The 27,283-nt window shown below is 35.7% G+C and overlaps 2 protein-coding genes across 13 annotated transcripts; both read left to right on the top strand.

Annotated features, from left to right (window-relative positions):
* Positions 416 to 2,848, top strand: LOC109227934 (transcription termination factor MTERF15, mitochondrial-like). The gene is made up of 3 exons (XM_019393124.1): positions 416 to 1,509; positions 1,894 to 1,993; positions 2,702 to 2,848. The coding sequence occupies exons 1-3, from the start codon at positions 416 to 418 to the stop codon at positions 2,846 to 2,848; spliced, it is 1,341 nt and encodes a 446-aa protein (XP_019248669.1).
* Positions 6,666 to 11,312, top strand: LOC109227146 (transcription termination factor MTERF5, chloroplastic-like). 12 transcript variants are annotated; one of them, XM_019392187.1, is made up of 4 exons: positions 6,666 to 8,782; positions 9,001 to 9,110; positions 10,195 to 10,234; positions 10,877 to 11,312. In XM_019392187.1, exon 1 carries the CDS (start codon positions 6,793 to 6,795, stop codon positions 7,906 to 7,908), a length of 1,116 nt encoding a protein of 371 aa, XP_019247732.1. In that variant the 5' UTR covers positions 6,666 to 6,792; the 3' UTR covers positions 7,909 to 8,782; positions 9,001 to 9,110; positions 10,195 to 10,234; positions 10,877 to 11,312. The 12 variants fall into 12 exon arrangements, 11 of the variants coding, with proteins under 11 accessions (XP_019247732.1, XP_019247731.1, XP_019247727.1 ...); XM_019392186.1 differs by having other exon boundaries at positions 10,869 to 11,312; XM_019392182.1 differs by adding an exon at positions 10,022 to 10,091 and having other exon boundaries at positions 10,195 to 11,312.

The following is a 27,283-nucleotide window of genomic DNA, read 5'->3' as shown; positions in this document are numbered from 1 at the left end:
TTTGAGAATGTGTTTTTTTTCTCAAAAGTATTTTTGGTGAGAAGCAGTTTGTGTTTGGCTAATTAATTTGAAAAGCACTTCTAAGCAGCAATTCGTGTTTGACCAAACTTTTAAAAACTGCTTCTAAGTGTATTTTTCTCAAAAGTGCTTTTCAAAAAAGTATTTTGGAGAGATACTTTTTTTTGCTTCTCCAAAACGATTTCTGCTTCTCCTCAAAATCAATTTTTTTTGCAAAAGCTTGCCCAAACACTTCAAAAAAAAAAATGCTTCTAGAATTGGAGCTAAATAATATATATATTCTTAAAAAGTACATTTGCCTCATTTCCCTCACAAATCTCAACTTTCAATTTCCCCAATTCTTACAAATCCCTAAATTTTACTGAACAAAATCAAAACTGAGGGATTATTACCAGAAATGTGCCTTGCTCTGATATTTCGACTTAGTAACAATGGCGCAAAAAGGCATCTCCTTTCCATAAATTGCACCAAATTTCAGCTCTTTTACTACTCCACAGCTCCAGCAAATGTTACAAACAGCAGCAATTTATTGGTTGATTTGCTAGTTAACTCGGTTGGATTCTCCAAAGAAAAAGCTATTTCTACTAGCACTAAGGTAACTTGCTTGAAACCCGGAAACAATAAGCCTAATTTAGTCCTCAATTTCTTCAAACAAATTGGTTTACACAAAACCCAGATTAAAACCCTTGTTTCTGCATACCCTGGATTGCTATTTTCTGATGTTGATAATACCCTTAAACCTAAAATTAAGGTTCTTCAAGAAGTTGGCTTATCTGGGTCGAATTTAACTAGAGTAATTACAAAAAGTGGTGCTTTGTTTCATACAAGTCATGATACTTGTATTAGAAATCTTGATTATCTTCGAGAATTATTAGGTAGTGATGTTGATTCCGTAGCTGTGGTTATAAAAAGAGCACCTTGGTTATTTTCTCGGAATCTCCCTAAAATAATGCCACCCAATATATTGTTGTTAGAGAGAGTAGGATTTTCAAGAATAGATATTAACAAGTTTTTTCTTAATCATCCGTTGGGTATGGTTCAAAAGACTGAGTGGCTTGAGAGCGTAGTGCGTCGAGTGGAAAAGGATTTTGGCATTCCTAGAGGGTCCCCTATGTTTAAACATGGAATTGAAGCTATTGTAAATTTTGGTGAGTCTACACTAAAGATGAAACTAGAGATTTTCAGGAGTTTTGGATGGTCGGACTCTGATATTCTCACAATGGTGCAAAAGCTTCCTTACTGTTTGACCGCGTCTGAGGCTAAGCTTAGAAATGGATTGAAGTTTTTCATGAATGAACTTGGATACAAGTCTACTTATATCGCCAGTCACCCTATACTTTTGAAGTTCAGTTTGGAGAAAAGGGTCTTGCCAAGGAATGAAATCTTCAAACTTCTCAAGGAGAAGCGACTTTTAAGGAGGAGGCTATGTCTTTACACTGTCGTGTCATATCCGGAATCAAAGTTTATAGAGAACTATGTGTTGCCGTTCAGGTATGAGTTGCCTGAGTTGTATGAGTTATATATGAAGAGTAAGGGCTAAGAGAAAATTCTTTTTGTTGAGATGCTGGCACTAGACCATTGTTTGTTTCTGAGGTTTATCCACTTTTCCGATGACATTGTTTTTTCATCTTCAAGCTCCTTCAAGAATATTGCTGCTATTATATTCCTTTGTTGATGAGCTATTTATCAGCAAGCTTCCTTAGATTATTTTACTGCATTTCCGACGAGAGGATAAGCAACAACATTATTATATTATAGAAAGGCTCTTTCAAATAATGTTAAAACACTCTGCTGCAACACCTTTTTCAAAGCAATGCTAATCAATTTACGTAACTCCCTTTTTCCGTTATAACTGATTGGAAAGAAATCGTACAGTTGGAGTAAAGATGCTAAACCCGTTCCTGACTTTGTCATCAGATGCTATGTAGTTCATTCTTGTAAAGACATAATGCTATTTCCTTTAGTCAAGATTGAGGTGTATCTTAGCCCTTGTCCAACTTGTTATGGTTTCATTGGTTTTAGTACTATAATTAGCACAAAACCCTGTATGATTGACATCTACTGCTATTTTTGTTCTGACCGTTTCTATTTGAATTTTCTTATCTTGCGATTGATAGTGTAAATGTATTCTTCTTCTGTTATTTGCTTCATGTTCCCTTCTCTATGAGACGGAGATAGTACGTGCACAAATGTAATACTGCTCAAAACCGGTAGATTGATCAAGTAGCCTTAAAATTCACTCTTCATTAATTAATGCCCTTGCTCTTATTCCAACCAAGAGGTTGTGAGTTCGAGTCGCCCCAAGAGCAAGGTGGGGAGTTCTTGGAGGGAGGGATGCCGAGGGTCTATTGGAGACGGCCTCTCTACCCCAGGATAGGGGTAAGGTTTGCGTACACACTACCCTCCCCAGACCCAACTAGTGGGATTATACTGGGTTGTTGTTGTTGTTGTTGTTGTTGTTGTTGCTCTTATGTATAGTTTGCACATTTTGTACATTCACCAAGGCATCTTATCTTGCCTTTTATGTATGGTTGTAACAGAAACTTTCTTTAACTCATTCATTTTAGTTGAAAAGTTAAAAGGAAATTCCTATTCAAATGATACACAAAAAGGCAAGATGCTCCTAGAAAATCTGGTGCAATTGTTTGATTTCTAGAGATTCTTCATTTCTTTTGCCTGAAAGGTGAAATTCAAAGGCATGGATGAAAGTAGTTTCAATTATGAGGCGACATCTGCTCAGGTTACTGAATTCTTTGGTGTTTGCTCTGCTACTTCTTCTGTCATTTGTCTAGTAAATACCATGTTTAGCAATGGCAGATCTAGAAGCTAAGATGCGGGTTCCCGAGAACCCAATAGCTTTTTCCTAGATCTCGTATATGTATAAAAAATTCATTGAACTCTATAAATATTTGACTGTGAGCCTAGTTATTAACTTGAAATCCTTGTAGGAACCTATAAACTTCAAATTTTGGATTCGCGTCAGATCTCCTTTAATGTTCTCACTTGTGCAACCCTGTCTTTTGATTTTTTTTCACTTTGTAAATGCACTTTGGGTTCTCCCTTTGGAAAATTCCAACTCTTTGGAAAAGTAAATTCCTAGGAGTAATTTTTTGGGGAAAAAGAAAAACAGGGTACTGGTGTTGAGGAATGAAAAAAAAGTTTGATTTTGCATTTTGAGGGTATTTGTTCCGCTTCAAAACAAGAATAGGGGTTGATAGGTCACTCGTAAAGTTGAAGTGTATAAATAACTTTTTCGGATAAGTTTAGGGTGCAACTTATATATTTTTCTTAAAATATACAAGTATGATATATGAAGTAATGACGATTATTTATTGTATTTGTTTGCCATTAAATTGACATTCTGCTTTCATATCTCGTACTAGTAGTTTTTAGCGATGATGAGCTTTGATATAATGTCAATATTGCGTTTTAACACAAGGAATAATATAAATGATAAATATATTCATGGCTAAAATATGCGTGGTGATTTCTTTTCAAATGTCAATTAGAAATTCCATGAGAACTATGTCTCCAAAATTTGGATTTATTCAAGTGACTTCAATGCCAAAACTCCAAGTAGCAAGTAGGTTCACGAGCGGTAAAAACTTGAGGGTTACACGGTATGTACAAAAACTCAAATGAATCTAAGATATGTGACTGTCATACACATTATTTATCACTCAATTATAATTAATACAACTTATTTTCATCTTACTTTTTAACTATTAAAGTTGAATTACTTAGTTTGATATAACCATTAAGCATGAATATATGATATCATAAAGTTTACCCCAAAATGTGATGCCAAGGCAAGCAACTTGCTATTTCATCCAAGTGGATGTTCACAACTAGGGCGGTTCATTCGGATCGGATATCCAAAATCCGAACCAATCCATTCAATTTCGGATTTCGGATTGGATCGGATTTCGGATTGTGTTTATTAAAATTTTGGATTTCGGATCGATATATTTTAATCCGATCCGATCCGAAATAAGAAATTATTAGGGCATGTATAAATACTACATTTTAATTTCGGATAGTCAATACTTCCTTTACATCAGCCTCCAAGTTATAACCTTTACAATTGCTGGATTTAGCTATATGGCACCATAGTACTCTCATAATTGCATAAACATGAATTTTTCTTAATGTATTGCCTCTTTTACAAAGAAAATATACATATTAGTTTAACTTTGAGGCATAATAATACGATCCGAAATTCGACCTGATCCAAGCTTTAAAATCCAATCCGATCCGATATAATTCGAATCGGATTTTCTAGAATCCGAAATCCGAAATATTAAATCCGATTCGATCCGATCCATGCACAACCCTATTCACAACACAAAACTCACTAGTTGTTTTTTTTTTTTTCTTTTTGTTAACAAAGAACCTGCAACCGTTACTCTTTGAGTACATACAGAATAAACTTAGCTCCTATATAATAGCTCGCAAACTATACATGGAATGAAAAGAAAAGTAAACCGCGTTAGGTAAACTCCGTGCAACGGACTCGATTGAGGAGGTATGCAAGTGAGTTTCAAACACTGGACATCCCATTTGGTAAGTCACCTGCTCAACCAACTCGGCGGGTAACTAGTCTTATGTTTATCACTTGAAAATCATTTAAACTAAATTTCAATTAACTCAAAACCAAATACGTCTAGGAATTCACACTGCCAAGCTAATGTGGCTCGCCATGTCAGCTAAAATGCTAAGTTGGCATGCCACACCAGATGCCAACTAGACCACTTAAATCCACTTTAAGGACACGATCCTTTGACCAAAACAATAGTAACAAGGTGATTTTGCTAAGCTTATAAGTATTTTTTGTTTTATCTACGCGTTTGGTAAAGTTAAAAGTGCTTATAAGTCAAAAATAAGCCAAAAGTCATAAGCTGGTCTCCCTAGCTTATAAATTTTTAGCTTATAAGCATTTTAAGTTGACCAAGATTTTTACTATTTTATCCTTAAAATATTCTTTTTTAGAACAAAACTCTTGCATCGATACTCACTGCCTCAGGTATTCAACCTAAACCCCCCCTCTCCCTTCCCCTCTTCAAGTCTGTAATTCTTATTGACTATTTAAGATAAACAAATTCTCCATTCCTTTGCATATTTATATCTATGTAATTATGTATTAATCTTTGAACTGTATTTAATAAACGAGGACATATCAAATTTTTGGTGTTCTGCTTTCTAAGTGTTGTGGTGATGAAGACAATGTTTGTTTCTCTTCAAATATTTTGTCCTATTTAGGTTTATTTTTTTACTGAGAAACTTTTGTCAATTTATTAATTATTATAACTTATGATTTTATGCTTATCATAAAATAAATTATATTTATCAGAAAAATTATCTTATCTAAGCACACTTGTATTTAAAATAAAATGACAAATAAAATATTTTGTATTTGAATCGATCTAGAATCTAAAATTTTGAAGAAATTACGCCCTTATAAGTGTAAACAGTTCTAAGGTTATTTAAGTCATTTTAACAGAAAAAGAGCTTACCAGCACTTTTTTGTCAAATACTGCAACAATTTATTATCAATTTCAGCACTTGTACCCAAATACCTAACTGCTTATTTATTAAATCAGTTTCAGCAATTTTAACTGCTTTTCAGCACCTAATGCTTATCGGCTATTTCAAGTCAGCTAATCCAAACGGGCTCTAAACCATGAACCCCCTCATTTGTTTGCACTTAATGGAGGTCTGAATCTTAATCATTTAGATCTCACACATTAAGTGCGTTTGTTTTTTAAGTCTGAATCTTAATTATTCAGATCTTAATCATTAAGTGTGTTTGTTTTTTTTTTTTTTATTTCACAACCAGGATCTGAATAGATCTGTATGATTAAGATCTATAACAGAGACTTAATTTCATTAAGATGCTATCACATATTCATTATTAACTACCGACATCACCTACCATTATCAACTACCACCATGCCACCACCACCACTATACTCAACCACCACCACCACCATACTCAACCACCACCACCACGCCACCATCATCCTCAATCATAGCTGCCACCATTATCGACCATCACCATCCACCATCGCTACTACTCCGACCAGCATCATTTTCACCCACAGTCAACAGTTATCCACCTCAACTACCACAACCAACCACCTCATCACCATTAACAACCACAGCCGGCACCGCCCATCATTATAACCTACCACCACCTTCCTCAATCACAAACCACCACCCGCCATTATTAACTATCATTACCTACCACCACCATCCTCAATCATAATCGCCACCACTACCAATCACTACTAACTACTAGCATGAACCACTATCATCAACCAAAACTACCACCAGTCACCGCCTTTGGTCGGTATTCACCCGTTAGCCATCACCACCAACGACTATCATAATTAAAAAAATTATATATTTTATTGATATAATATTAGATTAGTTAGTATTTCATTTGAATTTTATATTTATTATTTTTCAAATAAAGATACATTTTATGCATTCAGATGTTAAAAACCAAACAGTCTTAACTTTTAGTATTCAGATCTTAATACACATCTTAATATATTCAGATGTGTATTCAGATTCAGATGTCTTAATCTTAATACACATGTTGATATTCAAATGTGTATTCTTAATCTTTTTTAAAAAAAAAAAAAATGAGGCACTTCCCCTTCCCGTCGGATTCGCTAAAATAGGATTAGGGTTTTCATTTTCTTCCATTTCAGTGGAGTAAACGGTAAATTGCATTTCCAAAAACCGAAACTGAACAGCGCTTTTATTCAGATGTTTGGAATTGGTAACAATGGCGCAACAAGGCAATTGTATTGCATCAGACTTAAGCTCTTTTGTTCCACAACAACTACAGCAAATGCAGAGCCCAACTTACTGTCAGAATTTCTGGTGAATTCACTTGGCTTCTCCACAGAAAAAGCTATTTCTGCTAGCTCCAAGGTAACTTGTTTGAAACCCAGAAATAACCACAAACCTGAATTAGTTGTTAATTACTTCAAACAAATCGGTTTAGACAATGCCCAGATCAAACTGTTGGTCTCTCCTGCACCTAGGTTGTTGTTTGCTGACGTGGACAAAACCCTTAAACCCAAAATTAAGGTTTTTCAAGAACTTGGCTTTTCTGGGCCCCACTTAGTTAAGGTCCTTTCAAGAAGTGGGGCTTTTCTCAGAACAGGCTTGAATACAGGCATTAGACCAAGTATTGAATATCTTAGGAAATTATTGGGAACTGATGATTCTGTAGCTAAGGCTATTAAGAGAACTCCTGGATTGCTTAGCTATCCTCTCCAGAGAGTAATGTCACCTAATATATCATTCCTGCAAAATCTTGGATGTTCGACTTTGGATATTCAAAAGCTTATTCTTAGGAATCCGAGAATTTTTGTGCAAAAAACTGAATGGCTTGAGGATATTGTGCAAAGAGTGGAAAAAGATTTTTGCATTCGTAGGGATTCTCGGATGTTTTTCTATGGAGTGGAAATGCTTTCGTCGCTTAGTAAGTCGAATTTGGAAATGAAACTTGGAATTTTCAGGAGTTTTGGCTGGTCTGATTCTGATATTATTACGATGGTGCAAAGGCTTCCTTTATGTTTGACTACGTCCGAGGTTAAGCTTAGAAATATATTGAAATTTTACGTGGAGGAGCTTGGGTACGAAACTAGTTACATAGCTTCTCATCCCACTCTCTTAATGTTCAGTTTTGAGAAACGGGTCTTGCCAAGGAATAAAATCTTGAAACTTCTAAAGGAGAAGCAACTGATAAAGAAAGTGCCGTGTTTTTATACGGTTATCAAGTGTTCTGAGTCGGAGTTTTTAGAAAATTATGTCATGCCCTTAAGGGATGAGATGCCTGAGGTGTATGATTTTTACATCAAAGGTCGAAACTAAGATAGTAAGTTTATTGTTTTCTCATACAAGGATTTCTTGGTTTATGAGTACTGTTAGTTTTAATTGTAATTCTGGCTGCTATTGTGCCAACATTCATTGATGAAACTGGTGATTGAGGACATTATCATTCCGAAGTCATGTAATCCATTTTGGTTTGATAACAGAAAAGTGATAACCCTTTTGCTGTTTGGAACATCAATGATCTGAATGCATGTCTTAACTAGGGTGATTCTCGTTTACTATTGAGCATGAGGTATAATTTCTCCTTAAGACACTAATGCGTAAACCAGGGGAGGTGAGCAAATACTTCAGAAGAGATTGTTATAAATCTCTTACATTAGCCTGGTTAAGCTTGGATCGCAGTGTCTAAAGGATTACTTTATCAAAAAAAAAAAAAGGAAAAAGTCACATGAGGAAGAGTGAGAGGGAGAAATAATAGCAGTTACATTCAACTATAACAGTCTCAACATAATGAGATTTATTTTTCCTCCTTATTGTGACGGCACTTGTTTCCAAAACATCTTTCTTACCTTTCTGGGTTCGCAGTCTTTCATAAAACTGGAGAGCATCTATTATGTTGAGAAAACTGCAAATATTTTATTTCACCCCTCTCTGTCTTTTTCTTGGTTAAATACCATTGCGTAAACTGTCACTGGATGCACTGTTCCGTTAAGTCATTAATCAAAAACAGCAAAGCACCATATTGATTGGAAGCTGGTGTTTGTCTGCCGTAGATAAAAAGAGATTAGACTTCCTCTGATCGCAGAAAGAGTTCATTGAACAACTTATGTTTTATGACAAAGAAAACTTCTCCATATTTTATTTTACAAGGCCTCACAGTAGCTGCGCTTCCCTTCACCTGCACAAACAAAAGGTGATCAACTGATTTTTAAAAATTTTCCTTTTCAAATATATAATTTGATGTTTAAAGTATTTCCGTGATTCTATGATAAGATGGAAACTATTTCCCTGAATATTAGGTTTGTCACTTTATTAGTTCTTTGTTATTTTTGGTTCAAACCCAGCACCTTATCATAGCTTTTTTCTCCTTGTAAGGTAATAATAATGAATAAATATCACTACTTACTGCAGAACTGCAACTTGATTGACTTAAGTATTGGATCTCGGATCTCCGTCTCCTCTAACGTCATGGCAAATAGATCTCTGTGAAATGATCTCGCCATCTTTTAATCTGCTGTAAGGTTAGCAATCACTCTTAAAATGTAGCACTCTCATTATATTGTTTGTTATTTTTTCCCAGAAGATTATTTCAGAGTTTGCTTCTCCAATTATTTACTTAAGTAGCTATCTTGCGCATGTGTTAGATTATGCGTAATCCATATCAGCCAAGTAATATCTTATAATTTTCCTTAGTTGATTATAGAGATGTTTTTTAATCATTATATTGCCTCGTGATGCAGTGGATCCTCTGTGCTGGAGGTTCTCAAAAGACTCCTCAGGACCTTCATTTTCTTGGGTAACATCAGTACAACAATTACCCAGTAAAATCCCACCAAGTGGAGTCTGGGGAGGGTAATGTGTACACAGACCTTACCCCTATCCGATAGGGCAGAGAGGCTGTTTCCGATAGACCCTCGGCTCAGAAAGACGGAAATAAAAACAAGAAAAGACAACTCATTAGTAACTCAACTGTAATAGTAACAGAAGCATAACAACCAAAAGATGAATGACATGCAATAACAGTAACCAATATCTAAGGCCCGGGGCTAAGATAAACAACAAGTATAGTGTGTATTCAACATAAATTGCAAGCCATCTAAGATCAACCCTAATCCAACCCCGCCTCACCCCCGGTATGAAGTAAGGAAAGTTCTACTACCCTAATCATATTCATTTCGTTATTAGAAGATCTATTCTTTTCATATCATCATATGCATGAACATCCCTTTATGATGGTAACCATAATTCTCATCAGCATTTTGGTGTTTCTAGGTTCTTGATTTACTGTGTAGTGTCTTTTTGATGGGTTTTGACTCAAGAATACTCATGATGGGTTGGTTTCATCATAATCTTCACTTTCTGAAAAATCTTGCTAAGAGTTTTGAAAATGAGGCGAGGCCCATGGCAAAGTCATATCTGTGGTTCGTTGCAGATTTTCTTTCAACATGTGTTGATGATATTGGTGTGCTGGAATGACTATATTTTGGTTGGTCGATTTAGAGGTGCAGAACGTCATGGTTATTAATTTACAAGTTGTTAGCATTTTGGAACTAGATTTCTAACTGGGTAAACAAATCACTCTCTTCCATTCTCTTGTCCCTGTAGGCGGAGGAGAATGCTTGTCAGCTTAGAGGAAATACTGGTGGTAAGGTTTCTGTACTTTGTAACGTCAAGGAGAGATAGGAACCAAGGACCGTACACATAGCTCGAAGTATATTTGGTTTAAGAATGAAAATTAACAGCTATTTGTTAGAATATATGTTCCCCACTTGTGAGACTACACTGAGTTTGTTGTTGTATATGCAGAAAATATGCGTCTAATGTTTATTCTAAACAATGACATGAGAAAAAGGTCACTTTCAGTTGTAAGTCGGCCATGGTCGGGGTAATACATAGCCTCCAACTCTCTGCCTTCCATGTTCCATACTTTCCTTCTCCCAATCTGTTCTAGTGCACGGGTTTCTGTTCCACGAGGGGTCACTCAGGGCATTCAGTATAGGAAGCGAGCATATGCTTGAAGAAGATTGGGCTAGAAAATCAATGGATAGGTGTAGGTGAAAGCTACTTATATTGAGTTTTCTGGAAAATGCTAACTTAGGCTTTTAATTTGAATTTGTTCTATGAAATAATAGCAATGTCATCTCTCACGTTTATGTCTGCCCTCTTTCTCACCACTCTTTTGTTCCATCTCAAGTCAGCAAGTGGCTAGATCTCTTAGTATCTGTACTTAGTGATGAATTTATGTCCATTTATCGGTGTAGTAGTTCTGTTCTTAACAGTTTTGCAGGTTGCCTAAGTTCTTTGACAGATGATGACAATCAGGTCTATGTAACTTGCTGAGTCCTTGCTGTTGCAGTCCTACGTTCCTTTTGGTGTATAATTACAAGTTTACAATGGCCATGATTTTGTCATAGCGGTTTGTGTACAGTGGTGGTCAGTCGGGAATTCTGAGAAGAGAATTTAAAAGAAATACAAGAATGCCTCATTGAACCATCTTTATCTCTATACCAAAACATTTTCTTTTTGTCAAGGAGATTTAACAATCATATGTAAGCAAACAAAGGGATTTTACCCTATTTGCGCTCTATTATTTTCCGACATAGGGGATTCAATTAAACCCTCTTCCTTGCATCTAAGTCTGCCCTTGGTTGTAGTGGGAAATTGTCGTATGGTTGCTTTGAGCTTGCTTGAGTCCGAATTGGAAGCTTGACTTTTGCACGGCTCTTCATTTACTATGGATCGGATGGAGTATAGTAGGGGTGTTCGTCGGTCGGTACGGTATGGTATTTAGATATTTTGGTTCGGTATTTTTGGTATTCGGTTTCTTAAAATCCTATACCAATACCGTACCTAATTAAATTCGGTATGGTTCGGTTTTTCTCATTTCGGTTCGGTTTATTCGGTTCGGTAACTTCGGTTTATTCGGTTTGAATACTAACTAGTGCATAGAGCCATGACTCTAATATTCTTAATTAATGTACTGAAAAATACAAAACTGAAAATGTTTGTTGACAAAAATTTTGTCCAAAACTAGCAGGTGGCTTGGCAGTTTCAATAATAATAAAATTGGGAATAACTTCTTCCGTTTTAATTTATGCGTCTTACTTTTCTTTTTAATCTATTTAAAAAAATGTTTCTTTTTATACTAAGTAACTCTTTAGCTTTAACATTTCAAAATTCTTTTTACTTTTCTTTAAATCACGTGCTAAGTCAATGTGATATACATAAAATAAAACGGAGGGAGTACTATTTTGTATATCCTTAGAAAAGAAATTACAAAAAGAATAGTATGCAGTAAAAATCTTGGTAATTTTGCCCCCCCTCCCCCACCCCCTCCCACACACACACGCACACACCAAGATGACCGACGCATATCCAAATTATATTAAATTTGCTCTGCGGAAACAAATAATGATCTAAGCTTCATAATGAGTTTATGTTTTAAGTCTCTTGCCAAAGAATTAGGCTTTTGTATATTTCTCCATTGTTGTGATAAAAAGACATTTTGAACCCCAAAAACACAAACGAAGATTGGGTTAAAAACGCAATGAGACAGTCCAGATACTGTTAAATAACCTATTTGGCCAAGCTTTTCCAATTCTAAAAGTGTTTTTTCTTTTCAAAGTTAGAAGTGTTCGGCGAAACTTTTGAAAAAAAATGGCTTTTGAGAAAAAACAGAAGCAGTTTTGGAGAAATAGAAAAAGGTAGTTTCTTTCCAGAAACACTTTTGAGAAAATACACTTAGAATCAGTTTTTAAAAGTTTGGTCAAACATTAGTTGCCTCAGAAGTATTTTCTAAATTAATTAGTGAAACATAAATTGCTTTTGACCAAAAGTAATTTTGAGAAAATATGTTAGCATCTCAAAAAAAAAAAAGTAATTTTGAGAAAAATAATTCTGAAAAAAAAAGCACTTTTTAAAAGGGAAACTTACACAAATGTCCCAAATAAATTTCAACTTACCAACCTCTAGCCATTAGTCATAGACTTACCAAAACTAGCAAACAAAAATTGAAAAACCAAATAATAGGGTTCTTTCTCTCAAAGAATCACATGCAAAAATCACCTTCCATATTTTTAAGCGTGATTAGCAACATCAGATACAAGGCGGAAAGGAAATTTCATGGACGGGGTAGCAAATAAGGTGATGAAATACAAAAATCTATACAGTATTCCAAAAATCTAAACAAAAAAGGAACTTTTTCAATGGGTATAGTTGAAATTCATTGAAAATATATAGATAAGCCAATATACAAAATTTGAGGAAGATTGGAGGTGATTTGGACTGGTTTTGTATCAAAATTCGTAATTAAATCGAGTTCAAAAAAGTCTTCTGCGACACATATATCACGCATGTATCTCACACACAGGTATACATGGATATACATGTGATACACAATTGATACAAATATGATACATGTGTGATACACAAATGATACATAGTGTGATACACATCTCATTTTTTCATGTTCAGCTTTTAATTCGAATTTTCAATTCAAACCACCTCAAAACTTCACCAAATCATCCCAAAACTGAGATTCAAGCTCCTTAAGTTGTGCCCAATCTATTCTAATAACACCCACTCAAAACAAAGCAAAAATTTGATATTTTTTTGCTACAAATAGCTAATTGGATAAATTGGCAATATTAGTAATATTTTATCAATTGGCTAATTTTTATAATGAGCTACTTATAAATGGACATAGCTGGTGGGCACTGAAACAACTGAATTTAGACTTGGAAGCTGCGGGCACGTCGTGAGTCACGGAATTACATGAGCTAGAGGAGTTCCGGTATCTTGCTTTTGAGAGCACAAGGCTATATAAAGAGAGAATGAAGAGGCTTCACGATCAGAACATCATTGAACGAAATTTCAAACCTGGGGACAGGGTACTGCTTTATAACTCAAGACTGCGGTTATTCCCGGGTAAGCTAAAGTCAAGGTGGTCTGGACCATTTCGCGTGGTTGAAGTATTTCCATCCGGAGCTGTGGAAGTTGCTACTGAAGATGACTCTCGTACATTTAAAGTCAATGGTCAGCGGGTGAAATTGTATATGGGCATGAACGAGCCTAAGAAGATGACAGAGCTGCATTTGAATGAACCCCAGAGGTCGAGTGAACCTTAATTTTGCTCACATGAGTCGTGCCGCGACGTTAAATCAGGAGCTACGTGGGAGGCAACCCATGACATTGTTGTAATTATAACCTTTGTAACCTAAAAAAAAAAAAAACTGGGCGTTAGAATCAGAGAGGGGCCTCGACCGCGGTGAAACCGCGGTTAAAAGGCCTCGCGGAATCTCACTGCCGCGGTTCTACCGCGACCGTGGCAGAACCGCGGCAGAGACAGACGCGGCCAGGTAAGTACTGTTTTTTTTTTTTCTTTTTCTTTCCTTTTTACACCCTCACAACCCCCCCCCCCCCTTCCTATTTCCCCTTCATTATTTCCGCCCCAACCCCCATCCCCTTCCTTTTTCTCTCTCTCTTCACCAAATTTCTTCTTCTTCTTCTTCCCCAAACCTCCATTATCAACCCCCTTCTTCCCCAAACCTCCATTCCCACACCTCCCCTCTTTCCCCTCTTCAACTTAAGTAAGTTATTCTTCTCTCTCTCTCTCTATTTCTTTCTCTTTTAAGTAGTGTAATTTGTTAAATTATTATTTTTGCTTAAACCCTAGTAGGAGTAGTGTAGTAGTTTGAATTTGTTTGCTTTCTTTTATGTTTGCAATTGTTGTAACTGTTGTAGTTGATGTTTATGAGGTTGTTTGGTGCCAAATTAATTGGGTCTATATTATTACATAATTGTGAAATTGTTTTGGTGGGTTGGAGGCCTAAACTAGATTTTTGTGTAGTATGGTACTGGGTCCTGTGTTGGCCGAAAATTGTGGCACTATGTTGTATATTTTTGGGGTGTTTAAGCCAACCTAGGTTTGGGATATTGTAGTTGATGGTTGTTGATGTGTAGTTGATTGTTGTAGGGTGGTATTTGTTGTATGGTGGTATTTGTTGTAGGGTGGTATTTGTTGTATGGTGGTATTGTATGTCATGGGTAACATTGAAAGGAATAAGTGTGGGGTGTATTATGCCGGAAGTGGTAAGAAAATTATGGAGCTATTTTGGGGGTTGTTATGAGTGAAGTAAGGGGATATATTTGGTGTCATTGGGTGGTGAAGTCTGAGTAACCATCTTATTGGCACTAGCTAGGGCATATGTTGATGGTTTGTTTGATTATTTGCAGGTCCAATGGCTCCCAAAAGGCACAGGCGCTCTGGAGGCACATCCCAACGACCTGCGTATGATGAGTCCAGATTCCAATCGGAACTGGCAGAGGACGACTTCAACGCCAAGGCTACCAAAACTTTTATCCATGAAATCCCGATTGATCGGGCAGCCCTCCGAGCCGAAAAAGTGGAGATGTATGAAGAGATACGGAGGCGGGAAATGGAGTTCATATTTGCTGACCCTGCACCAGCTAACAAGATGTTGGTTCGTGAATTTTATGTCAACTGCCCTTTGAATTTGGGTAGGGAGGTGATTGTTCGAGGTATGGTGGTCAGTGCTCAAATTCAAACAATTCGCCGGGTGTTGCGGCTGCCTCCGTTCACCAGTGACGTCGACTATTACCATGACAGGCCCGGGGTGACATGGGAGGTCATGACGGATGTACTTTGCACAGGGGGGCAGCCCATATGGATACGTGACCAAATAACCCTCAACTCTAACTCCTTCACTCACCTGGCCAAGTGTTGGTTGACTGTTATCTGTAGTAGGTTCCTGCCTTCTAGCAATACCACGGACGTGAACTTCAATAGGGCACTGTTGACTTGGTGCTTTGTGACAGGAAAGGATTTTTATGCGGCACGGGTAATTGGAGATGAAATGGTCTTACGGGGCCCGCTGCTGACAAAGGGATTCTATTTCCCTTCCTTGGTGACCACATTATGCTTGATGAGAAACACCCCTACTAACTCTGCTGATGGCGATTTGCCTCCCAGAGCAGCTTTCAAAGCTTCTAGCATCAGAGTGGGAAGGGGCACCCGCACCACAATTGAGATTGATGATGAGGAGGATGATCCGCTCCCCATTGCACCATCCAGGAGGTCTGTTGACATGCCGGGCCCTCTCGGCGGCCCCATTCTGGAGCAGACCTATCACGCTCACAGTCCTCCCGGCCTATGCTGCGCTCCTTAGAGGAAGAGGTCGCGGATCTCCGCACCTCAGTGGATGGTTTACACACGAGGATGGACGCCATGTCACAGAGGCAGGCTAGATCTGAGAGCCGGTTTATAGCTTGGTTACGCGCATTGGGGAGGGTATGCCATGTAGACCCCAGCACCGTCTCCGACTCGGATTGAGTCTCAGGGAAGTCTTCTCACCCTTCTGCTCTTTACTTTATTAATATGACATGGGGACATGTCATGATTTTAAGTGTGGGGTGGGAGACTTGCTCTAACTGTGTAATGTAATGTATATAGATGTTGTGTGCTGTAGTATTAGGTGTGTTGTATATATGTGAGTGTGTTATATTAGGAATAGCTGACTTGGCCCAACGACGGACACTTGTTGACGGGTCTCTTGAGGGTCAAAGTCAGATATATAAAAAAAAACACAAAAACTTGTAGAGGACTCTTCCTGATGACGGACTATGTGGACAGTACTCTTGAGGGAAGTAGTCCATGTAGAATTTTTTATTTTTTTTTATTTTCTTCTTTTAGGTAGTGTAGTACCTCCCCCTTGGTTTTTCTTTTGACCACGGTTCTTTTCCAAGGGTTTTTCTTGAACCGGGTTAGGTAGATTTTTTTTTCTTTTGTAGTGTTAGGATTTGATGGGTGAAGGTCAGAATGTAACCCCAAAGGTGCACACTTGCAAAGAAAAGAACTTGAGAGTGGACGTCTAAGCTTGTTTGTGGACTCATAATATATGCCTTAATTTTGCACATCTTGTCTGGCTTGAACACTCGTATGACTATGTTGATGAACTGATTCGGAATGAGTTACATGCTAAGTGTGTGTGAGTTGTTACTTGCATCCTATGCTTGCATATGATACCTAGAACTTGCCCTGTGTGTTTGCAAAGCGAAATAGAAGTCGTTTAATTTTAGAGATGATTGAGGCATTTCTTTGTGCAACCCTTTATACTTGAGAATCCACCTGTGCATATTACCATAGTTAACCCCTTTGAGCCTGAAGCTTGTTCTTTGATAACCCTATAATAATCTAAATCGTTGTGTTTGAATAAGCTCATTGTTTGAACCCTTACCTCCTAGAAGCACTTAATCACTAAAGAATATACAGAAGTCAAAGTGTGGGGTGGGAGAGAACTAGAAAAAAAAAGAGAAGGGGGGAATCGAGAATGAAGGTTCTGGTTGGTGAACTGGCAGTGTACAATAAATCCCATAAAAAAAAGAGAAAAGAAAAGAAAAAAGAAGAAGCCAGTTGTACCTAACGAAAAGTGGGGGTCACAAGAGAAACAAAATGTGAGGGTTGAGCATGAAGGTGAAACAAAAGGAAGTTGTATTAAAAGTGCTTAGGGAGGTTAGTCACTATATCCACATATATCCTACCCGTCCCTTAGCCTACATTACAACCTATAAAGACCTCTTGATCTTTGACTGAATGGCTCGAGTGGAGTATTACACTAGGGGCAAGCTTATGGTGTGTTTATGTGGCATGTGAATGCTCTTTGCTGAGAGTGAGTGAATTCTTTATATATATGGTTCACTGGTTGTTGAATTTTATGTGTGTGGAACTTCTCTCAAATTTTGTTTATGTGAGGGCATGTGACTCAGAAAGAAAAAGTGAGTCTTCACTTTTGTTAGAGTAATTAGAGTTGGCACAAGTGTGTCTGGGCATGAGAGTCTGCATCTAAGATATGATTGTGCACCGCTTAGGTCAATCTTTGATAATAGCAGGTGTGACATAAATTGGGGCAATGCATTGAGCAGTTAGGCCTAGAAGTGTGGTTTAGTTGCTCGAGGACGAGCAAAGATTTAAGTGTGGGGTGTTGATAATAGGTGAATTTGACTATAATCACACCGTAAATAATCACCTTCTTGTGTAGTTTTAATGCTAAAAGTGATGACAAAATGCTCTTATTAGTGCTTTTCATGATTTGTAGGTGATATATGTATAAGGAAGGCTAAGGAGCAGTTTTGGAGTTAAAAGTGATGAAAAAGAGGCCAACTGTGAAATTTCCGAAGTGAACCAGGCAAAACAGGCCGAAGAATTCAGACTACTGGATCCACCGCGGTTCCACCGCGACAGCGGCAGAACCGCGGTGGGAAGCAGCTGCAGAAGTTGTGAGAATCCGCGAGGGTGTTTGGCCGCGGTTCTACCGCGACCGCGGCAGAACCGCGGCAGGCGCAGAAACTTCGGGGACCAAAGTGTCAATTACGGGATTTTTAGACCTAAACCCTATTTAAAATATTAGACTTCGCCCAAGAGAGGCATGTATTGATTTTTAAGGTTTCTTAGCAAGGAATATCATTGTGAGAGAATACTCTAAACATCTTTCTTCTTTTCTTTTGATTTTTATGATGAATTCAATCTTAGTTTATTTTCCTATAGCCATGAGTAACTAAATTCCTTGTCTAAGGTTTTGATGGAACCTATTGGGTGATGAACTTCTTGTTTATGTGAATACAAATTGCTAGTTTAGTCTCTATTTGTTTAACTTCGTGTTCGTTGTAGTTAATTGACAGGATCCTTAATTAGCTGTGCCTATTTAGTGTGCATAACTTGGAAAAGAGTGCATATTTAGGGTATTGTTGAACAACACCAATCCTAGATTATTAGAGGAATCTATAATTGTGGGTTTACAGGCGGGATTAGGGATAACAAAGCCTTGGGTGTAATCTAAAGTGAATTGTGCTAAATAAAATAAGCTAGTGTATCTCGGGAGAGTGCAATAGTAGATTACTGTGATTACTCGGGAGAGATTTGCGGTAAGATTAGCGTTCATGATTGATAGAGATGTGTGGGTAAATTTGTATGAGCATAAACAGAAGGGAATCCATCAATAGGGGAAATCATTGCCTTAGCTTTTCCTCATAATTGTTTACAACCTTATTAATTTAGTTACAGCCATTTAGTTACTTGCAAGCTAGTTGTTAAAGAACACTCAACTGAGAATTTGAATATTTGGGAAGCTGGTTCTGAAGAATTAGTGGGTCTGAAGGTAGTGGTTGATAGGTTAACTCTCTGTGGATTCGACCCTGGGCGTAATACTCGGGTTATATTTGCAACGTCCGCAGAGTCCTTTTTATAAGGCATAGTTGGGCGTGATCAGTTACGAAATGAATTTACTAGATTGTAGTTATTTTGACAAATTGATGATTGGAATTTGTTCTTTGTGATATTTCGAAGTTATATTTCAAATTTTAGCTCGTAAATTTGGAATTTGAATTGTGTATTGCATTATTATGGACAATTTACACTTCAGACTAATTAATCTTAAATGCATGCAAATATTTGAAGTGCTCAAAATTTGGCGGTGTTTCAGATTGATTAGAAGTGTATCTTAAATGCATTTTTTTGTACCTCAAGCTAATTCATCTTAAGTGCATGCAAAAAATTAATTGCACTTCAAACTAATTAGTCTTAAGTGTACTTTTTGTACTTTAATGTTCACATTATATAACTTTAGATGTGATTGTCTGAAGTTTGCACTGCCAGGGAAGAATTTCATGCGCAAGCCAAGCTTAATAGCTTCTTTGGCCAAGCTTCTCTTTAGAACGACCTTAATAGCTTCTTTGGCCAAGCTTCTCTTTAAGCCACAAGTTTTTTTTTTAAGTGCTTTTTTCTTAATTTGAGGTGTTTGGCCAAGCTTCTTTTTTTTTTTTGGGTGGGGGGAGGTGTGAGAAGTACTTTTAGCTAGAAGCAGAAGCAGTATTTAAGAAGTAAAAAAAGTAGCTTCCCACCGAAAATATCCTTAGAAAATAACTTTACTTAGAGCCTGTTTAGCCAAGCTTCTAGGAGGCCAAAAGCGTTTTTTTGTCAAAAAAAAGTACTTATTTGGAAATATGAGGTGTTTGGCAAAAACAGAAAAGTACATTTGAGCAACATAAGAAGTTTTTATGATTTTGGGAAGAAGCTACAAATTCTAGCTTCTTCCAAGAAGCAGAAGCAGAAGCAGAAGCAGAAAATTAATGTTTTCAAGACAAAATAACCTTACTATAAAATTATATTTTCTAAATTATTTCTTATTAATTTAACGTTTACTTTTATCTCTATCATCTTTTCTTCTCGCTTCTATTTTTATCGTATTTTTATTCTTATTCTCTTATTCCTATTTGGAATAATCTCTCTAATATAAATGATCTCTTCTTTTCTTTTTTGTTGTTTCTTCTTTTCTTTGTCTCCTATTACTTTTTGAAATAACAAGCACTTTCTTCATAAGGTATAATTTTTTTTCTTTTATAGTATACCAATATTATATGATCTCCAGTTTGTAATATAATTTATATAATGCAATAGTACCTGGTCGTTATTTTCTCAAGAACTGATAGTGTTTTTCATAACTTGTAAGCATATATGTTCCTATCAATATTATTTATTTTATATACTTATATTTTATATTGATTTAAATCTTGTAATACATATTACTTTATATTTTATATTATAATTACATAAAAATAAAAAAAATTAGTTAAATTATTTTAAAATAAAAATTTAAAATTTCTCTTTTTAAATAATGCTAATTGTAAACAAACGTTTACTGTCCTTTATAGTAATTTGACACTCAAAAGTACTTGTTGAAAAGATTGGGCAAACATAATTGCTTATCAAATTTTGCAAAAAGTACTTCTCAAATAAATTGGCCAAACATGAACTGCTAATTTTCAAAAGTACTTTTTGAAAAAACACTTTTGAACAAAAGTACTTTTTAAAATAAGTAATTTTTGGCGACTTGGCTAAACGAGCTCTTGTTAAGTAATATATAAGGACTTTTCAGATGAACTTTCATATTTATTGAATAATTTTTTGATATATTTAAATTATCTTGAAAGAATAAAGTACTTTACAATTGTATTTTTTATTTTTACTCAATAAGATAAAAAACATAGTTTTTGTCTTTTGTAATAAATATTTGTGATTATTTATCTACTTATACTATATTAACTACTAAGCAAATCTCTCCGTGTCTTAATTCGTAATGTGACACTTAAAATTTTTTTGTAGAGCTCAGCCAAACACAAATTGTAATTCAAAAGTGTTTTTCAAATTGATAGCCAAACACAAACTGCTTTTTTCTAAAAATACTTTTCTGAAAAACACTTTTTAAAAAACACTTCTTAAAATAAACTGATTTTTCCAATTTAGCCAAATGTGCTATAAATATGTTTCTTTTCTTTTGCTAGATTGGGATTCTGGCCTGTGAAATAACATTTTTTTTATACAAATATTCTTTTAATTATTCAGAACTTAAGGGGCAGGACATCGATAATATAAAATAATTGAAACTTTACTACTAGCTTATTGTTATAAATAGAATTGTATTTATGGTGAAGCCTATATTTAGAGAGATTCTAGGGTTATTACTTGGTGGCTAAGTCACCCTCTCCCTATAAATAAAGGGTTCTATTTCATTGTAATTCATCCCAAATCAATAAGAATTCTCTCTCTCTACTTTTCTCTGCAATGTTCTTCTTCTTCTTTTATTGTTTCATAACACGTTATCAGCACGGGACTCTAATCAATTGAGTAGAAGCTTTGGGATTGAGCATAATGATTGTCAATTGTTCCATGAACTTCCTTCATGATTAAATTCTGAATTTAAGGTAAGTATTTTACTTTATTTTTCTCTTTTAAATTCTTGAAATTCTATAATTTGATTTTATATACAAGCAAAGACAACAAAGTTTGATTATAACTCTAATAGAGTTTGTAAGAAATTATAACCACCTGAAGGTAAAATTTCTATATCTTGCCATGATCAAATTCATGTATGATTATGGGCACAAAAAGTGGAAATCCGTCCCATTGAATTTGCTCCATTCTCATTCCCTTAAGAGAATGCGATAGCAGTATGTGATAAGTCAGAAAGAAGACAAAATTATCACTATGAATGTATCAATGGATGTGGACGTGGCAATAGACGAAATTATAATCGTCATCATTGTGATAATGAGAATAATAAGGATTCTCAAAATAATCCTTCACTCTGTGAAAGTAATATTTGTCATCGATTTGACATGAGATTTTATAAAGCACATATAAATGATTATGGTCCATTCATGATGTGAATGTGACAACATCTGATTTATGAATACATATTCATTCTTCCAAGAATATGAACGTGCTAGTGGTAGTGAATATACCACACTCACCTCTAGAAGGAGGTTTGAGAGGAAATAAGAAAATAATGCTATTATTATGGCATAAATGATCATTGGTCACGTACTTATTGTACGCCAAAATATTTTGGTATTGTGATTATTAAAAGACAACGTTAATGCAAGAAACAGATCTTGCATATTATTTTGACCATAACCATAATGGTATAACTTTCTCTTTAAAAGAGATATTTACCATATGGGTGTTGATGAATATGTGGTACTACAAAATTAATTGAGAACTCTGCAAGAGCCAATTATACTATTTTGGAGAAACACAATTAATGACCAATAAGGTATTGTGTTGTAGTAAGTCTCAAAGAAACTTATTCAGTTTCCAAAGTATACGCGAAAGCGGTTGATTATATTGAGACTATAAATAAAGGAAAGATTTAATATCTTCTATTACTACTACTTGTAGCGGGATAATATGTATGTGAAAAGCTACCCGCTTTATTCTCCAATTTGTACTACACAAATAAAAGAATACCACGCTAAAGTGGATGTTTATCAATATAAAAACCCATATCATAATAAACTTGAAGTTTATTGATAATTATTGCACACGTCATGGTGTAAATCTGAAGTTTATCAATATTGATAATTTATTCAGTTGGCATAATTGGTTTAGCCATATCAATTTAAGTATGATGTGCAAAAATAATAGAGAATTCACATGGGTAAATATTAAAGAACGAGAAAGTTCTTTATGAATTCTCTTATGTTGCATGTTCTCATTAATCAATAGACCAATTAAAATTGGGATTGAATCCCATGAATGCTGGAAATATCAAAGGTTTTATGGGCCCATTCACCTGCCATGTATACCACATAAGATGCATCTTTGAGATGGTTACATGTGCGATTATTAATAACCCGCAACATGGTATTTTGCGAGGTAACTTGCTCAATAATTTGATTTAGAGCATAATTTCCAGATTTGTTATTCAAGATAGTTCATCTTGATAAGTTGGTTTACATCACAGTTGGTTTAGCAAAATAATTTATTAAGTGCCTCTATTTAATAGCTAAACAATTGCTTACGAGAACAAAGTTATCTATATCAGTTTGATATACGTTATATACCAAAGTATATTATTTTCCCCCCTCACAAGTGGTTCAAGGTCAGGAACCAAATAATTTCATCTTATTATTATTGATGTGCGGTGTATATTTTGATTAACACCATAACGCACAAAGGTGGATTCTAAAAGTTGAGGTAACAAGTTAGTTTTTCTAACATGTGGGGGAGACATGATAAACAGTTGAGGAAAAGTTATGTGGAATGAATTATCATTTGTACATCTAGATCCTCGAATAAGATAATATGAACTTGAAGTTCATAAAGGATAATTCATTTGCAATATATTGCAAAGCATGCCAGACGCATTTGCTGACCCAAAGAAAGTAACTATATCTCACTGCAAATGCTCCTATTGGAATAAGTCCTAGAAGGACAAAGTCTATGATATGCTTAAGGCGTATAGACAAATCGGTTTCAAATAAACTTCTTGATAAAGAAGATGAGCAAATGATCATAATAAAGGAGGCAAGTGATCTAGAAGATCACATGACATAATACTTCATAAAATCTCATGAGAGATTCAGGTACCTGAATATATGAATGAAGAGATCTCTATGTTATGTCTTTATGAAAAATAAGGAGGTTGGAACCGATATAAAATATTTGTCGACGACATCTATAATAGCGTTAAATATATATGAGGATCTTAAGTCTGAAGAAACAATTCGAATAGATTTGGTTTCATATGAAAGACATGTAGTTCAAACACTTGAAAGTATAAAGTCAATGGTGTGTGCAATTCGATATCTTATATGTCTAGCATGACATGAAAACTTGATATGCATCTAAAGTCTATTATATGGCTTATATGACTTAAAATTCCTTGAAGGATATAAATTGCTTAAAGCATATAGAATTCAAGGTCATGAAGTACTATATCCTAAATGCAATTTGTGCACAAATGTATCTTGGTATAACTATATGCATGATAATATGATAGCAAGAGTTTTCACCTCTATGTGAAGACATTGAACTGACGATTCCAACAAGATCATATGAAGACAATACATCTATTAGGAATGATGATTTCAAGGTGAAACAAATTCGTTCAAGAGATCTTTTGAAGATGGTGCAAAAGATTGGAATGCAAATGCTTAAGGATCTGAATTGATGCTCTCATCAGGGGGAGTTAATACGCGTTGTACTCTTTTTCCCTTATAAGGTTTTCTCCCACTGGATTTTTCTTGCAAGGTTTTTAACGAGGCAACCAAAAAGCGTGTTGTTAGATATGTGTACTCTTTTTCCTTCTCTAGAATTTTTTTCCCACTGGGTTTTATTTTAGTTAAGGTTTTAACGAGGCACATTATCTGTTGTATAGACATTCAAGGGGGAGTGTTATAAATAGAATTGTATTTATGGTGAATGTCTATATTTAGAGAGATTCTAGGGTTATTACTTGGTTGCTAAGTCACCCTCTCCCTATAAATAGAGGGTTCTATTCCATTGTAATTCATCCCAAATCAATAAGAATTCTCTCTCTCTACTTTTCTCTGCAATGTTCTTCTTCTTCTTTTATTGTTTCATAACACTTATTTTCTTTTGTGCAGATCGCAACCGATTATTTTACATCATTTCCTTAATCAATTAATGAGGCAAAGGAAGGTAGAAATGAAAATATTATGCGGTGAGCTTAGAACTTTACTCTTAACTCATATATGGAAAATTTAACTGTAAACTCAAATGTCTATGAATTGATTCTCACTCTTAGGACTCATTCCATTTAGTAAAACTAGTTTAATTATTGTTTCCTTTACCTAGATTAGTCATATTTTCATTGTATACGGGTGAACTCGGGGTTAGAGCTCACATGGACTTCCCAGAAGGTCAAACTAAGAAAGAGTATCAATGTATGATATCGATACCAAAGTTGGAAACTCTTTGGATCGAAGCTGGAACGGCGTACTCGCCACCGGGCCCGTCGAGATAATGCTCCCTAAACCCAGAACGAGCTTCAAGACCTCGGAAAGCACTACAAACGGTTGCACACGACTAACAGAGGTCGTGGTATCCGCACCCAACCGGATATCACGACGCGGATCTCGCCCGATGTCGGTAGTGTATCAGTAATTGATAAGAAAGGAAGATTTTTACCTTTTTTAGAATTGTACTAGGGATGAAACTCTCCTACTAAATAAAGGGAAAGCTTTTTATTCAATGGACACATGGTAACACGCATATCAAGGCAATACAAACTTATTTCTCTACTTTCTAGCTACTGCAAAGTCTTCACTCTATTTTTGTTCTTTGTTCTTCTCTGGCTTCGAGCCCATGACCCAATCGAGGGTAGAAATTATAGCTCAGTCCAAGTTCAAGCTAGGCCATAATGTTACGACTTGTTTGATTATTCATTTTCTTTAACTCATTTATCTAACATTCTTGATTATTTGTGTTGGATCAATCCACATATCTTTAAAACCGCATATAAATTCAATTGTTATCAATTTTAAGGGTGAACAATTTGGCGCCTACCATGGGTGTTACACCCTGTAATATTACGATGATGTTACGTCCTGCAGTATTATATTACGATGATGTTACACCTTGCAGTATTACATTACAATGATGTTACGCCTTGCAGTATTACATTACGATGATGTTACGCCTTGCAGCATTACATTACGGTGTTGTTACGCTTAGCAGTATTAAGTTACGACGATGTTGCACAAGTTACGATGATGTTGCACCCTGTAGTATTGTACGTTTAATTTGTCGTGAGGTAATTGACATCAGTCCAAGGAAAAGATTATTTGGAGATTATAAGTGATGAGTAAATTCGTGAAGGTGAGAGGGAAAGCAAGTCGAAGAAAATGAATTTCGTTGAAATTTGGCATTTTGTGAAAATACGGCCCGAGCTAAAATACCCGGTATTTATGGACTAGTACCATACAAGGTACCATATGGCCATGATAGTAAGGTATGTGAAAAGTGAGTAATGTTTTAAGTAAGTGAAAATAATTCTTAATTATACGGGTAGTTGGTTAATTATCGGATAATGGAACATTACCTAATTAACTAATAAGTGGATAAAGTTTAATAAATTCCATCCCTCTCAAGTGTGGCAGCTAGCCACATTGCCAATCAAGTAACAAGAAAGAAACACTTTGTCTCTTATAATACAAATCTTATCATTAGGACAATAAGGAACAAAAAAACGTTACCAAGCTTTAGCAAAGCTTATCAGATTCAAAGCTTTACTGCAAATTCAAAAATGTTGCCTTCTTTCTCACATCTTGAAAGCATTAGCTTTCTTTAGCTATTTCAAAAGCTTTCAACAATCAGAAACCTTAGGACTATTTACAATTCAAAAGGCATTATTATTTTACAATCCAGAGAACGTTAGCTACTTCAAAGCTTTCAACAATTAAGAACGTTAGAAACAGTGACGATCTGTGCTCCTACAAAGAATATTATACGGATTTTTTCCTACTCCAGGTATGTTAAGGTTATCCCTTCTTTCTTTTGGCATGATCTATACGACACAAACGAAACGAGCAAATGCACAAATTCCATAAATGACTCTATTCATAGAAGTATTAGAGATATTATGTTCTTGAATTTCCATGTGTCATAATATTCTATCATCTGTTCATGGGTCTCAGAAAAATACGAAAGTTGAAAGGAGTTTACTTTATGATATTACTCAAAGGCAAAATGGTCTTATGACATTCCGAAAGATGTTATTAACGTACTTTTCATGCATTGCATTCATGTACATTGACCCATGACCAGATGGCGTTATATACGCATATATATGTATGTATATATATGTATATGGGATATGGGAAAGGTTATGGCGTTATATACGCACCACCACCTGATCAGCTGGTATACGTTGATGATTTTGCCCACAGTGGCCGAGATGATATGATGGGATGCCCTCAGAGGCTGATGATGTTACGAAACATGTACCTATGCACGACATGATATTCATACGCATATGCATGACACTATAATTATTTCATGATTTACAAAGTTATCCAGACTTACAGGTGGAGCATTTACTCTATATTTCCTCCATGTCTGTTATGTAGTTATTTATGTGCCTTACATACTCAGTACATTATTCGTACTGACGTCCCTTTTGCCTGGGGACACTGCGTTTCATGCCCGCGGTCCCAATAGACAGGTTGAGAGCCCTCCAAGTAGGCTATCAGCTCAGCGGAAGATGTTGGTGCGCTCCATATGCTTCGGAGTTGCTTGTTTGGTTAGTATGATTTAGATGTGTATTATTTGGTATGCGGCACTCTGTCCTGACCTTTATGAAAATTATGTATTCTTAGA

Source organism: Nicotiana attenuata, chromosome 6 (assembly GCF_001879085.1).
Source record: "Nicotiana attenuata strain UT chromosome 6, NIATTr2, whole genome shotgun sequence".
Classification (NCBI taxonomy): Eukaryota; Viridiplantae; Streptophyta; class Magnoliopsida; order Solanales; family Solanaceae; genus Nicotiana; species Nicotiana attenuata.
Note: the sequence above shows the minus strand (reverse complement) of the source record. Positions and strands in the feature narration are given on the sequence as shown.